At 47.4% G+C, this 13,567-nt stretch overlaps 1 protein-coding gene across 2 annotated transcripts in view; it reads right to left on the bottom strand.

Moving 5' to 3' along the window:
• Positions 1–12,389, bottom strand: part of SMPD4 (sphingomyelin phosphodiesterase 4) — a 50,755-nt gene extending 38,366 nt beyond the window's left edge. Inside the window, exons 1-10 of one of the 2 annotated variants that reach the window (XM_087705934.1) lie at positions 12,241–12,389; positions 9,498–9,584; positions 7,974–8,116; positions 7,654–7,729; positions 6,489–6,597; positions 5,565–5,617; positions 4,693–4,844; positions 3,940–4,072; positions 3,367–3,438; positions 1,242–1,322 (exon numbers count right to left, since the gene is read on the bottom strand). In XM_087705934.1, coding sequence (XP_087562060.1) covers positions 1,242–1,322; positions 3,367–3,438; positions 3,940–4,072; positions 4,693–4,844; positions 5,565–5,617; positions 6,489–6,597; positions 7,654–7,729; positions 7,974–8,116; positions 9,498–9,584; positions 12,241–12,315 — 981 coding nt within the window. In that variant the 5' untranslated portion in view covers positions 12,316–12,389. The remainder of the gene's footprint in view (positions 1–1,241; positions 1,323–3,366; positions 3,439–3,939; positions 4,073–4,692; positions 4,845–5,564; positions 5,618–6,488; positions 6,598–7,653; positions 7,730–7,973; positions 8,117–9,497; positions 9,585–12,240) is intronic. The other variant, XM_087705935.1, reaches the window with a different exon arrangement.
• Positions 12,390–13,567: the final 1,178 nt, after the last annotated feature.

Raw genomic sequence — 13,567 nt, 5'->3', positions numbered from 1 at the left:
ACCTCTGGGTCAGATAAGTTCAGGCTTATGGATTACTGCTATCATACAGCCACACCCTAACACATGGGGAGTTTGAGGTACACCTTTTCTTTTAAATATACAATCAAGATGTAAAATGTTATCAAACCTCTTTGACTTGAGCTAGCTAACCATCTCCGTGACTCAATCACATAGAACATACCCTAAATGGTTTGGATCAGCTTTCCAGCCTTCCGAGTTCAGAAAAATGAGGATCTAGATTATTGAGGGAAATATGCTGACTCTGTAAACCGCTTAGAGAGAGCTGTAAAGAACCGTGAAGCGGTATATAAGTCTATGTGCTATTACCATCACTGCTAGCTTGTTACTATCAATTGGGGCATATCACAAGGAGGGCTGCTGTCCCTACTTCTGAGCCGCAGAGACTCTGGCATAAAGAATAAAAGGTATCCAGCATTCAGAATGGCTGGGCTCACCTACCAGACTGGGGGAAAATGAATTTGGTTTGGTTTGGGCTTAGTGTAAACAGCAATGTGGCTTGAAAACTGTGGCAGGTGAGGGGACAGAGCCCACTCTAGTACAAGCCATAAATCAGAGTTCATGGCACCGAGTGGTAGATAAAATGCTCTTTCTCAAGACAACCACAGATGTTGGCCACAGATGTTACAAAGGAAGAACTAAAGGATGCAGAGAATCTGATCCCAGCAGGATCGTCTGTGCATTCACAGGGCTTCTTCCTCAGAATCACACCAATTAGGATGGGATAGGATTGTTAGCTGTGAGCAGCTGGCTTTGGCTAGAAGTGAACTGGTATCCCTCCCATGGAGACATCTCTTGAGCCCAGAGGCCTGGGCTGCTCGCCTTCTCTTCCCTGGAGCCTCGAGGGGTGGGGGCATGTGGTGCCTTCAGCCAAACAAAGGCTGGCAGGGCCCATTTCTTGCTCTGAGCTTCTCCTAAGCTGTGGCGATTCCAGAGACTTCTTGTTGTGGCTGGGCTGCCTCCATACCACCCTAATTCTCCTGGCCTTTAATCTGGCTGGGTGGTTATCTAACACCACAGCAGCAACTATCAGTGCAGTGGAGGCTGCAGACCCTTGGCACTATCTCATGTTCCTGAGAGTCTCTGGAGAGCGACCCCCCAGTTATTGCTGCTGCCATGGGGAAAGGGGAGAGTTATTTGCCTCCTTTCTGCCTTGCAGGTTTTAGGGGCCTCCATTTCAACAGGTGTTTTACAAAGAAAATGAAATGAAAAGGTGGAAATACTTGATATGTATGGAGGGCCTGGTGGCTGGATTGGACAGGATGGATGCTGGATAAAGAGAGCCGGTAGTGGAGAACCTCCAGCTGAGAGACAACAGAAGAAGGGAGGGGAAAGCGGGGAGGGGAGGGAGATGAAAAAGGAAAGAAACAAAGAAACAAAAGTGAGAATGGACTCAGGCAGATGGGATGAAAGACAAGGGATGAGTCCCATGGAGTCAACCATTACAAAGCCAGAGCACTGTGGCAGCTGTGCCTGTAAAGGAAAACTCTGACACACCCACGTTCCTATCATAACCAGCCCTAACCATGTTCAATTTGCACCGTCCTGGCCTGGAAGTTAATCCTAGCTTGCTTCTTGCCTCTGAATATTCAAAACAGGCAGGAGGCAGAACTGTTACAAAGAAGGAAGGAGATTTCTGGAGGTCACACACGAGGGTGGGTTTCTTGGTGGGATTGGGAAAATCACTGGATCCCTCCAAGGATTTCTTGCAGGAGAAAATGCATCTACAATCATGTGAAGCCTTCCTTCAGTTAACTGTGTGACTACATAGAAAAGAAGTGAATCTCTCTGGGATTCTGAGCTGGCAGATTGTCTCAGTGACGCAAGCCTCCCAGAGCACCAGGGCCGCCAGTCACGGAAGGCAGTGGGGGACAGAAGCTGGGGCAGCACAAAAGCCTAATGAAGAACAAGCAAAACAACCCGTTGCAGCAATCAGCTGAAACCACTAACTAGAAGCAAGCGGACTGTGCAGGAGCCCAGGCACAGAAGGGAGCAGATCTTTCAAAAGCTCCTATTTTCTTAGAAAGGGCCATAAGGGCCACAGCCCTGTAGAGCAGTGCTGCAAACCTCAAAGCTTCCCAGGCAGCTCTGATTCCTCCAGCAAAGTCATCTCCCTCTCCCTCTTTCAGTAGGCAAGGAGAGGGGAAGCATCTAGCGGGGAACAACTGTTGAGGGGCTTCACTGGGACAAACGCCCTTTGATCCTGCTCAGCTTCAGTCCCGAACAAGCCATTTCCTCCTCTTCATGTCCTCAATTCCAGAGGAGTCTTAGCATGACAACATACACAACAGGAGTTGCTGGCTGGGAAAGCCTAGGACTGAGGAACAAGGTGAGACTCTAAATAATTCTGTATTTCTAGGAGTATTTCAACGTGTTTGATGGGAATGTCCTGCGATCTGAAATCTCTTTGTTCTTTGTTGCTGTTATATGGATCAAGAGAGAGACTCATTTTCTCAGCCCCCATTGCAGGCTATGGATAAGAACATATAGCCCTATGGGTTATTACAAGAGCTGATCCTGCTGAACCCCAAAGTGCAAGGAAAATTCTGTTTCTTATTAGCAAGAAAGAGGCAAATGTTCTTCTATTTCAGGAAACTTGGAGGCAATTCCATTCGCCAGGCTTTCACTGAGCAGTCCTATTTTAACTCAAATTTAATAGAAAGATTATAGAAATGCCACGCTGTCCAATTCCTGTAACATCTCAGCTTGCAATTGCCAACTCTCTTTAGAGTTTTCCAAACATCGGCTTGGCACTAGTGGGTCTATCCCTCCGACGCTTTCCACCGGCCTCTATCTAGCCCAGGGTTCGGGTTGCATGAAAAGGCTGAGCAGGAACCACAGTGGCTCTGCCTGCACTTCCTGCTACTAACGGCTCTGCAAGGTCCAAGGAGGTGAAAGGAGGCCCACATGTTAACCTGGAGGCCTGCAGCCCTGTCAGATGCCCAAGGTTGGCACTCTTCCCCACGGTCAAACAGGTGGAAAGCAGGACTGCCAGAGACCATCTGCTCTCCTGGCCAAAGGCTGACAGGCCTCTTGGCCCTGGGATGGCTGCTGGCAGTCAGAAGGTTCTCCTCCCCCATGACTCTGTAGGGCCCCTTTTGAAGCCCTTCCAGTGGGTCTGGCAGTGAACTCCAGTGGTTACAGCAACCAAAGCCCTTCCTTTGAGCAACTCGTGCCACCCAGCCTTACCAAATCATTTCCTAATTCCAGGAAAATCTCTGCCTCATGAAGGGGGCGCAATTTCTCACTCCCCTGCAGAGAAGAGCTCCCTCCATCCCCTGACTCTGGCCAGGTCTGGCAGCTCCTTCCCTCCCACCCCCCCAAAGGAAGCCCTGTCCCTCTGCTTACCTTGATGTGGGGAGACTGCATCTTCTGATACATGTCCAGCGAATAGTGGTGGAGCCACATCTCCACAAAGACCTGAGGAAGAAGGGACTCAATCAGGAGCTGAAGGGAACCCCAAAACAAGCCACCCCAGGGAGGGACAAAGAGGGACCGATCTGCCACATCATTCCCCATCTTTCCAAGCCTATGATTGTTTATTGCATTCCTTATTAATCATACAATTTAAGGCACACTTCAGTTTTTATGCAAGTAGGCAACACTTGCCATTAACATGGTTTTTGTTTGGCTTTTCCCCCCAATGTAAGTATAATTTGCCCCAATTATTGGCCCTAATAAGCCGAATCATACCCGCCGAAAATATATAGAATGAAGGATAGCTGTGTTTCAATTTGTGGGCCCGGTACGACTAGGATTAACTCTCCATGAAGCGCAAAGGGGCCCTCAGCTCTAAAAGAAAGGCCATGTAACCAGCACTAGGGGCCCTGTGGCCCCAGGCGCAGTCGCTATGAGGGGGCAGCTCCCTCTGCTCTCCTGGGCCAAGAAAAGAGCCCCACGGCCACTCTTGAGGCCACTCACCTGAAGCAATGTTTCCGACCTCCAGATCTCTTGGGAAGCAGGGTCTGCGTTCACCGAAGTCTGGTGAGCGACATGCCTTTTCAGAAGACTGGTGGGATGCATCCCGTAGGAGGTGAAAGGCATTGTGGGAGAGCTTTGAAAAGGAGAAGGCAGGTCAAGAGAGCATCCAGACACACCAGCGGGAGGAAATTCAAGGCCGGGGCAAGCAAGCAGTTCTCAAACCGATTGGGAACGGCTCTTCTGACACGTAACAGAACAGCTGATTCCCCTCCAGTTTTACCCACTGAAGAATACACTGACTTTGGCTCCCAATTTTAGAAATTATTTGCTAAATATTCTAGTCGGCACTATTGAAAAAGGCCAAAGAGCATGTTCAGTGTGCTGCTAAATCTCCATCGTTCCTTGAATACATTTTAGTCAATTTATTTATTCCTATTTGCAGAAAATAAAAACAGGAACTATTTCAGAAATGGCCTTTTGTAGCACTGTTCCTGTTGCTGTCACTTAATCCCATTTTTATTACTTTATTGGTAACTGAAGATGGCAGACACACATAACACACTTGGTGCACTTGTAGCCTTTCGCCAACTGTCAGCATCCCACCTTGCAAATTCCTACTAGCATCCTGAAAGCCACTGGAGGCCTTTTCTTTGCAGAGTGAAGTCCTAATCTGCAACCTCATTCCACATATCCCCCTCTCCCCCCAGAACTGCCTGTTCTACAGCTGAAACCAGCAGGACAGCAAACACCCACCGGGGAGCAGGTGAAGGGACCACCCCTCCAGGCTCTGAGGAAGGGATGGGAGGGACACTCCCTTCTATGGGCAAGAACCACTTCAGGTACCGGTCCACTAGGATGAAGTAAGCGCTGTTCGACATGCTGATGGGGCAGGTGCTGGAGATGCCCTGAAGTACAAACAGAAAGAGTCGTCTTGGGCTTAAGGGGTTCCACAGTCCAATCTACAGGAGGCCAAAACTCAAGGTGCTTTAAGCTTCCTTGACACCTAGGATCGGGCAGGTAACTTTCCACCTGGAACAACAAGCCACTATTTCATCTCCATGTAAAATGACCCACTGCATGCACAAGTTTATAACCCCACCTGGTATTCACCAACAATCACCAAATGGCAACTTTGAGAAACCACAGGCCAGTGCTGAAAGTGATGGACTCCTGCAGATTAACAAAATGCAAACTTCCCTTTGATGAGCAGAATAATTTATTCAAACTGGAAATACCACAGAGGTTTTGGCTGAGCCATGAAACAATCACAGACCTGAGTGGGTGCAATATTTCCGGCACTTTAGAACAGTAGCCCCCAACTTTCCAGCTCTGCAGACTGGCGGGGGGAGGTGGGGGAGAGGGAATGGTTTTCCGTGCACACATAGTGCGTGCGCAACCCAGTTTCCAAGAGGCCGCAGACCAGTACCTGGCTGCAGACTGGGTGTTGGGGAGCCCTGCTTTAGAAGAGACCTACTGGCTTTCCCACAAGAAAATAGAGCTGATATAATAATGAAGTGATTTAAAAGCCCCCCCAGGTAAATCAACGGTGCTCCGGCTTCTTCTCCCCTCCTTTACTCTATCAAGAAGAAGAGCGGCCTTATCAAGGAAGGCCGACATGTACTCACCCTCTGGGTAAGGAGGCTGATGGCAAAGCAGAACATGTAATATTCATACGGATCTGGCAGGAGAGAGTCAAAGGAGCAACTTCCTCTAAGCAAGAAGGGAAAAGCAGGCCAGCTGCTATTTTATTTGACGGACCCCAGTTTTACACAGTCCTTCAGATCACGGCGACTTCATTTGTAGTGCAAAAGATTCACACGCACCTTAAGTAGCAGGAGGAACCTCCAAGAGAGCTGATCTTGCTTGCCACATCTTGACCCGCAGGAAACTTTGTGGCTTGCAAGCCGTGCCCACCCAAAGAACTCCCTTCCCCATGAAAGCAGGGAAGGAGAAAGGCTCTCTGCCTATTCAGAGGGGAGAGAGAATTCTAGTGGCCTCATAGCAGGGAACGCAACACAATGGCCTTCCCTAAAGCAGGAACAGCACAGGGATCTGCTGGTTGTTGCAAACACAGGACAGTCTTCCTTTATCAGAAAAGCAGGCAGCCATCACCCAATGCATTAGCAGGTAGTTAGCATCAAGGAAGTGTCACAACTCATCAACATTATAAGCTTAGAAAAAATTAAGTGCTAAAGAGTTGCAAGATTGCTGTGGGATAATCCCCTTTCCCTTAAAGACTTTGAGGGAACTTGCTTTGTGGTTAAAAGCAGCTGCCAATTGTCTTCCTAGTCCCAGCATGCAACTCCCTTGTCTGCAAGTTACATCCGTGCAAGAGCCAAGTGGCTGCTAAGCTCCCTGGTCAAAGCAGCAGCGAGAGAAGCATGGCGCACAAATGGGTGGTGCCAGCAAAGTTTAGGCATCTGGGGAGAAAGGGGATGGCTTCTCCTCTATTACGGGCAGCAGCCGCTGCCCCCTCCAACTTATCACCACACTGGCTCACTCACTGCCATGCAGGGAAACTGCTCCACACTCACAAGGCCAAAGGATACTAAGAATCAGGTTCAAATTCAGGCCCCCAGTGGGAGGGAACTGGACTTTGTTGTGATATAATGAACATTCTGGTAAAATCCGTTCTTGAATTGAAGTTTTCACTGGGCCCTGAAAGGGTAAACAATTACACACACGCCTCCTAAGATGCAATATAATGAAAATACATAATGTACAGGCTAAGGATCGCCCTTAGTTGTACTGGTAGTCTCCAGTTAACGGTGGTACTTGGGACCAGTATTTCTACTAAGCAAAGCAGTCACAAAGCACAATGTTATGTGAGACCCCACCACTTAATGATGGCAATCCCAGCACTTCCTGTTATTAATCCTATGGCACTGGCTGTGAGGGGAGGACCAGCTCTGATCCTACCGTTCTTGGTGTGGTCCCTCCGAGCCTTGGGATGGGGCTGCCCCCTCTTGAATTCCCTGACTTGCCTTATCTCTGCCCTTTTGCCTGCCCTGCACAGCCTCTCTCTTCAGCAGCTGTGGCTGTGCCAGCACTGGAATAGCAGCCCAGGGGACAGTGGCTGGCTGAGGCTGCTGAAGGCTCTGGGCTGCTACTTCAGCCCCAGTACTGCTGGCATCACCACTGTTGCCCAGTGGCACTGTGCAGAGTGGCCAAATGGGGGATGGGAGATAGGTAGGTGGAGGGGTGGGGGAATTGAAGAGCAGTTCAGAAAGTTCATCGACAAATAGAATTTCCATGCAAGGAATTAAGAACTCAAGACTGCCAAGCTCAAACCTCTGTACAGCTAGTCCTCGACTTACAACAGTTCATTCAGTGACTATTCAAAGTTACATTACTGAAAAATGTGGCATACGACCATTTTTCACATTTACAACCTTTACAGCATCCCCATGGTCATGTGAGCCAAACTGGCAACTGACTCACATTTATGACGGTCACAGTTTCCCAGTTTTGTGACCTTCCGACAAGCAAAGTCAACAGGGAAGCCAGATTACTTAAGAACCATGGTACTAACTTAAGGGCTGCAGTGATACACTTAACATCTGTGGCAGGAAAAGTCGTAAAGTGGGGCAGAACACACTTAACAAATGTCTCACTTAGCAACAGAAACTTTGGGCTCAATTGGGGTAGTAAGCCGAAGACTGGCTGTACTCAGCTCAGCCTCCCTCTAACATCACCTCCTTTCCAGATACTAACAGGAAGGTGGGAGACGGGGAACTCGTATCTGTATTCCTCCGCTTGGAGCTTGTAGACCAGCTTCATCATGGGGCCTCTGCAAAGAAAGAAAGGAAAGAAGAAAGTCAAATGGATCCCTGGGGATCTCCCACAATGATGTTTCTTTTAATGTTGTTACTGTTCCACATGGACATTGGTGTCTTTTCAACTAGCATTGTCACCTAATCAAACCAGTGGATGATTTCAGTCACAGATGTAATAAATTAGTGCCCAATTCTCCAGAAGGGGCTCCAAACGGCAAACAGGCTGACAGACAAGGTGACAGGGCTGAGCCAACTCACCCAGGGGACAGGAAGTCCAGGGCCACATTGTACTCGGTGTAGTTTGTTCTGCCTTGCAGGCAGCGGAGGTTCCACCCGGAAATGACACCATCTAAACTGCCAAAAATGTTCTCCACCAGCCAAGGGAAGACGGCATGCAGTTCCTTTGTGGAAGAGAAAAGCTGTCAGAAAAGCCACCGCTGGAACCAGAAGAACAACGATGGCTTCCCCAGACCTGCCTCTCATACCCTGAACCATTTCCTGCGCCAGGGAGATCCAGGCTCTCCTTGCTAGTGGACAGAAGAGCAATTGCAGAAGGTAGACAAATCCTGACAGTCACTTCAAACTCTGGCTTCATTTTTATTTATAATTATAATCACACACACATGCAAAGATCCTCACTTAATGACAGACAGGATTTGGTTCATAGCAACGGTGACTGCTGGGATCCTGTTGCTAAGTGATATGTTACAACATGTCATGTTTTACAACCACATTGTTTAGGGATGGAAATTATAATGAGGACTCCCTGCATGGGTCCATGTTTGTCTTCAGAACTTCACTAAGCTCTTTCTTGGCTTTTTTCTGCTGCCCTCCCTCTTCTCCTCTTCTTTGAGAATTCCCTGGGCCCCTTTTCCCCTAGGATCCTACTGCTCTGAGTTGGCTAAAATCCAGTCTTTTGAAGTCCAAGTCACCTGCTTATATTGTTCCCATTTGTTTTGACAAGCAAGATCTAAAGCACCACGGATGTCCTTTTCTTCAAAGTTCCTGCTACTTCCACTGCCAGAAACTTTCCCCTTAGTATCACTTGAAGGATCCTTGTGATTTCCTCAACCCTCTGAAAAACAGTTTTTTTAAAAAAAATCCCTTTCTGGTTCTTTTTCATGGCCTGGAAGAGCGGATGAAAATACCACTTAAGCCTACAGGCTCTTGAGCTTATTTCTGATTCTTTGCAGTATCATTTGTCTCTGCACGCATCAGTGGAAAGCTCTAGAAATTGTTTGGTCAAGTCCCTGATCCTGCTTCCCTGCAGGGAACACTATTCAGAAGCCAATGGAGGGGGAGGGGCGGGGGGGGGGCAGGAATCAACCTAACTTATGGAGAATTTTTTGCAGGGTCAGTTTCTGTTCTTGTTTGCCTTGTAAGGTAGCCCAGACAAGAAACACCCCAAGAGAAACTAGTAATAACTTTACTGGCAAGGTTACATTAACAGAAGCAAGTCTGAAAGTTGCACACACCCCTCTTGCCTTCATAGTCCAAGAACCTAGGAAGGGCCCCTTCTGAGATGTCTGGCATACCTCCCCTCCCCTACTTCTGCAGGCTCAGCTGCCTCTTACCTGACCACTGTCAAGTCTGCAGTTCTGCCTCTGGTGTCCAAGCTGATTTCCACACACAATTATAGTCTTACACCTAATGAACAATTGCCCTTTCCTGCTGACTGAAGCACTGCCACTCACTGCTCCTTCCAGAACTGCTGAAAGTTTGTGCTTCTTAGAAAAAGATGCTGAGTTTTTTTCAAGTAGGAAAACAAACATGGCTTCCTACCTTGGCAGGAAAATCTTCAATGATTGTCATGAGATCATGGCACCTCTGAGCAAAAGGCTTGTTCAGACAGTCAGCCTTTAAATTAGCCTGTTTCAAATAGAAAAGCATATCAATCAATCAATCAAAATAGAGCTAGAAGGGACTTTGGAGGTCTTCTAGTCCAACCCCCTGCTGAAGCAGGAGACTCTATCAATTCACCTTTCTAAGATAAAACAATGAAACTATTTAAATCTTTGGTAAAGGTTTCGTTCATATCAACACAATTGCTATATTGATTTCAACATGCAAGCAACCTGCAACTGAGAACTGTAGCAGCAATTCTATTTCTCTTAATTGAAACAGAATTTTACAGAGAATTATATTTTAATTCCACTTTTCTACAAGAAACCACTTAAGCTCTGGTAAATAAACCCTAAATATGCTGTTGGAATACAACCTAAGTCTTAATTGAGGGGTTGGTTTAAGGCAATCATACCTACAGCTTGGCAAAGGGGTAGGGGACACCATAAACGTCAAAATGTCCTGCCGATAATCCTCTGCCCGAGACCCATGTCCACTCTCCTTGTGAGCCAGCAAATGCATAAACTTTCTGCCTCCCCTTTTTACAAAGTAGAAAAGAAACACTTGACATCAGAGAAAAGTGTGCTGCTTACTTTGTCTGAAAGTAAAGGAAGAAGTGCGACCTAATATTATGCGAGAGACACAAGACAACTTTTGCTAGAAGCAGTGCTTTTTAGCTAGCTTATCTAGATGCCAAATAAAAAGCTGCATATAATTCAGGGGGGAAATGTGCCCAAGATGATGCCACAGCTTGTAGACCTGACCTGACCGGAGAAATCATGTCTTTGAAGTCTGCATCCAGGATGTAAGAGGCTGCCTCAACTCTTCAAACCTTCCTGGTGACTCACACAGATCTTTACAGACAACAAGGCCCTGGGCAAGGAGGGGGAACTGAGAGCGCAAGGACAGTTTTTGTCAATCCTTTCGGTTGTGAATAATAGCTTATGAAGGACCAGATCTTGAAAGTAACAACTGGTTGCACAGTTGCATTACTTCTCAGTGCAGCCAAGAATGGTTGCATCTTCACTATGGGTGGTGTTACTTATATGAATGGACAGGCTGCACTTTACAAAGACCAGAAAAGTGTTCTGGATCAGCAAGTGCTCCCCCAATTTCACTAGATAGATAGTAAACCAGAGCAAAAAATAAGGATGGTCAGACCCCAGACCCAAATCTGGTGCCAAACTCAATTGCCAAACATTTTGTGTTCTGAGATTAACAACATAGGAGACAAAGGGAGAAATCTGAGGGTGTGAGGAGACTTAAAAAAATACACAGGGGCCACTACTCACAATTTCAAAGGTTTCTTCAGCAATATAGACAATATGCAGAACAGAGAGAACTGGAAATCCTGACAGAGGAAACAAATAGGTTGCGGGCTTTAACTGAATCTTGTTGATATGACACTTGACTGGAACACAATCATCAAGGGTTACAATTTGTTTCTTAAAAAACAAGATTAGCAGAAAGAGGGAAGGGGGAAGGGGGCAGGGTTGCAATGCCCATAGAAAGCAAGGCCTTTCTTGGATGATCACCCTTCAAAGAGACACGTGGGGGGGTTTCTAGTATGAGGACTCCTTCTCTCTTGAGCTTGGCTGTTTTCTTGCAGACGTTTCATTACTCAAATTAGGTAACATCATCAGTGGTAAAAGGGAGTGAGGTTTGCTCTCTGGGACTAGCACTGATGGTGTTACCTAGCTTGGGTAATTAAACATCTACATGATAACAACCTAGCTCAGAGAACACTCAGAACCCCCAATTTCAACCCTGAGCTACAAATATTTTCCAAATGTAATTAGATTGCAATATTCCTAACATCTGCTGGGAATCCAATTCTGCCAAATGGTATATGGTCTCCTGCTTGAGCAGGGGGTTGGACTAGAAAGCTAAAAGTTTCCTTTCAAGTTCTGATTCCAAGAGTCTGAGGTTTGAGGAAGTTTTCTACTCTCCTAACAACTTCATTTACAAAATCCTAGACCTAAATGTCAACAAAAGGCAGCCTGAATAACAAAAGAAAAACACAAGGCGGTTACCAGAAGTTATAGGAATTGTATTAGCCAAGGTTTGTGAGAAAGTATTTTGGGGGGTGCATCAGAAACAAAAGGAAAGAGGCTGTCAATATCTTGAGACAAGAAATGAATGAGCTGGTAACTTTTATTTTGCATGTAAGTTTTTTTTAGTATTTTATATGTATGAATTCTATTCGGTGCATTTTTAAGGTGAAGAAGGAAAAGGGCTTCTGCTTCATTTTTAATGTCTGAATTTTGAAAGGATATTTTTGCGGGTCCCAGGCTGCGGGTCTACTGGGGTGAATGAGAAAGAGGCTACTGGTCTGTGCTGGAAAGAGCAAATGCCGAACCGTGGGGAGAGCAGCGGAGGGAACTGGCTCCCTCCGGACCGAGAAAGAGGCGGCGGAAGGAGCCCTTCTCGGAGAGGAGACGCCAGAGAGGATTCCTTTCTTGGCCAGGAGGGCAGGCCTGAAACGGGTGGCGGAGACACAACTCGGTGCGGCAAGAGCGGCCTGCAACAGCCCCGGGCAGCTCTCCCGGCTCCAGCCTGCATTGCATAAGCCCCCCACCACCAAAGCCAGCCTGGCGGGACCGGCGGCGCGGCCGAAGAGAAGCCGGTGCTTCCGCGAGGACAGGGCCACGAGCCTCCCCGGGCCTCTTGGGGCGCGGCTTACCAGCAGGTAGCTAGACATAGGGAAAGCCGGCGCGGCCGCCTCGGGGCTCTTGGCGCGGCTCGGCGCGACCCTCATGGCGGAGGAACGGCGCCTGGCCCTCTGCGGCGCACTGGAGAAACGTCACTGCCCGCGCGCCCCGGTGACGTCAATTGCCCGCGCGCTCCGCTTCCGTTGCCGGGAGGGGAGGGGGGAGGGGAGGGGAGAGGGATTCCCAGGGTTGGGCGGGTCGACGGCTGGGGCCTCCGCCTGCCTGGTCCTTTTCCCTTCAGCGAGCTGTTGGCGTTTCAGCCAGGTGGCCGCGTTTCCTTCTGAAGTTCGGGACATCTTCCTTTTGCCTAACTCAGTGTTTCTCAACCTTGGCGACTTGAAGTCTGGGAATTCTGGGAGTTGAAGTCCACAGGACTTCAAGTCGCCAAGGTTGAGAAACACTGGTAACTAACCAAAGCCATTTTTACAAATGGAAAAGTCTCCGTTCAGCAACAGTAGGGGGCGTATTCCGGAAGTCCCTGAATACACTGACAACAAAATTAAGAAAGAGGCTATGAACTGGAATGGGGTTTTTCTGTTGCTCAGTGCCTGAATAATTCGCTTTTTGACCTATCGTACATACCAAATGTCTGTATCATTTGTTTCTGTACCCTGGAAAATGACTTGATCCCCATTAATAAACTCTTCTTGCTTTGCCTGGATTACTTGATTTTTAATTTTGGTTAAAAAAACATCTTTGCAATGGTGTAAAAGTCTTTCTCCCAAATTCAGAGAATAGATCCTAACTTGGGCTGCCTAAGCTTCAGTGCCACAATGCCTTTGAGAGAGGCCAGGGCTGGAGTGATTAAAAGGGGGCATCTTGTAGAAAAAAAATAGAAGCATAAAATATACAGGCAATTTTGGACACACTCCTTGTTAAAAGCCTGTGTCAGACCATCACCGCACAAATTACCGGAAATCTATTGTTCTGGGGTTTCTCTCTGCTCCCTCTTGCACTCCAGAGAATCATTTTCCCAATATCCAGCAGGTCTGTGCCACTAGTAGTGGTGGAATGGCAAGACTTCTTCTCTTAAAGGAAGGGAAATCAAGATGGCCAGGTAAAGAAAGTGACCTTCATTCTTTAAAGGGTTTTTACTTGTACCAATTTAAAGTAGAATAAAATATGGATTAAAAATATAAGAATGAAGACATAGCATAAAAAGGATAGCAATAGCAATAGCAGTTAGACTTATATACCGCTTCATAGGGCTTTCAGCCCTCTCTAAGCGGTTTACAGAGTCAGCATATCGTCCCCACAGTCTGGGTCCTCGTTTCACCCACCTCGGAAGGATGGAAGGCT

Source organism: Thamnophis sirtalis, unplaced genomic scaffold (genome assembly GCF_051295495.1).
Source record: "Thamnophis sirtalis isolate CommonGarterSnake01/CBP01778 unplaced genomic scaffold, rThaSir2_p1.2 scaffold_2, whole genome shotgun sequence".
Taxonomy (NCBI): domain Eukaryota; kingdom Metazoa; phylum Chordata; class Lepidosauria; order Squamata; family Natricidae; genus Thamnophis; species Thamnophis sirtalis.
This window is presented reverse-complemented; position numbering and strand designations above follow the sequence as displayed.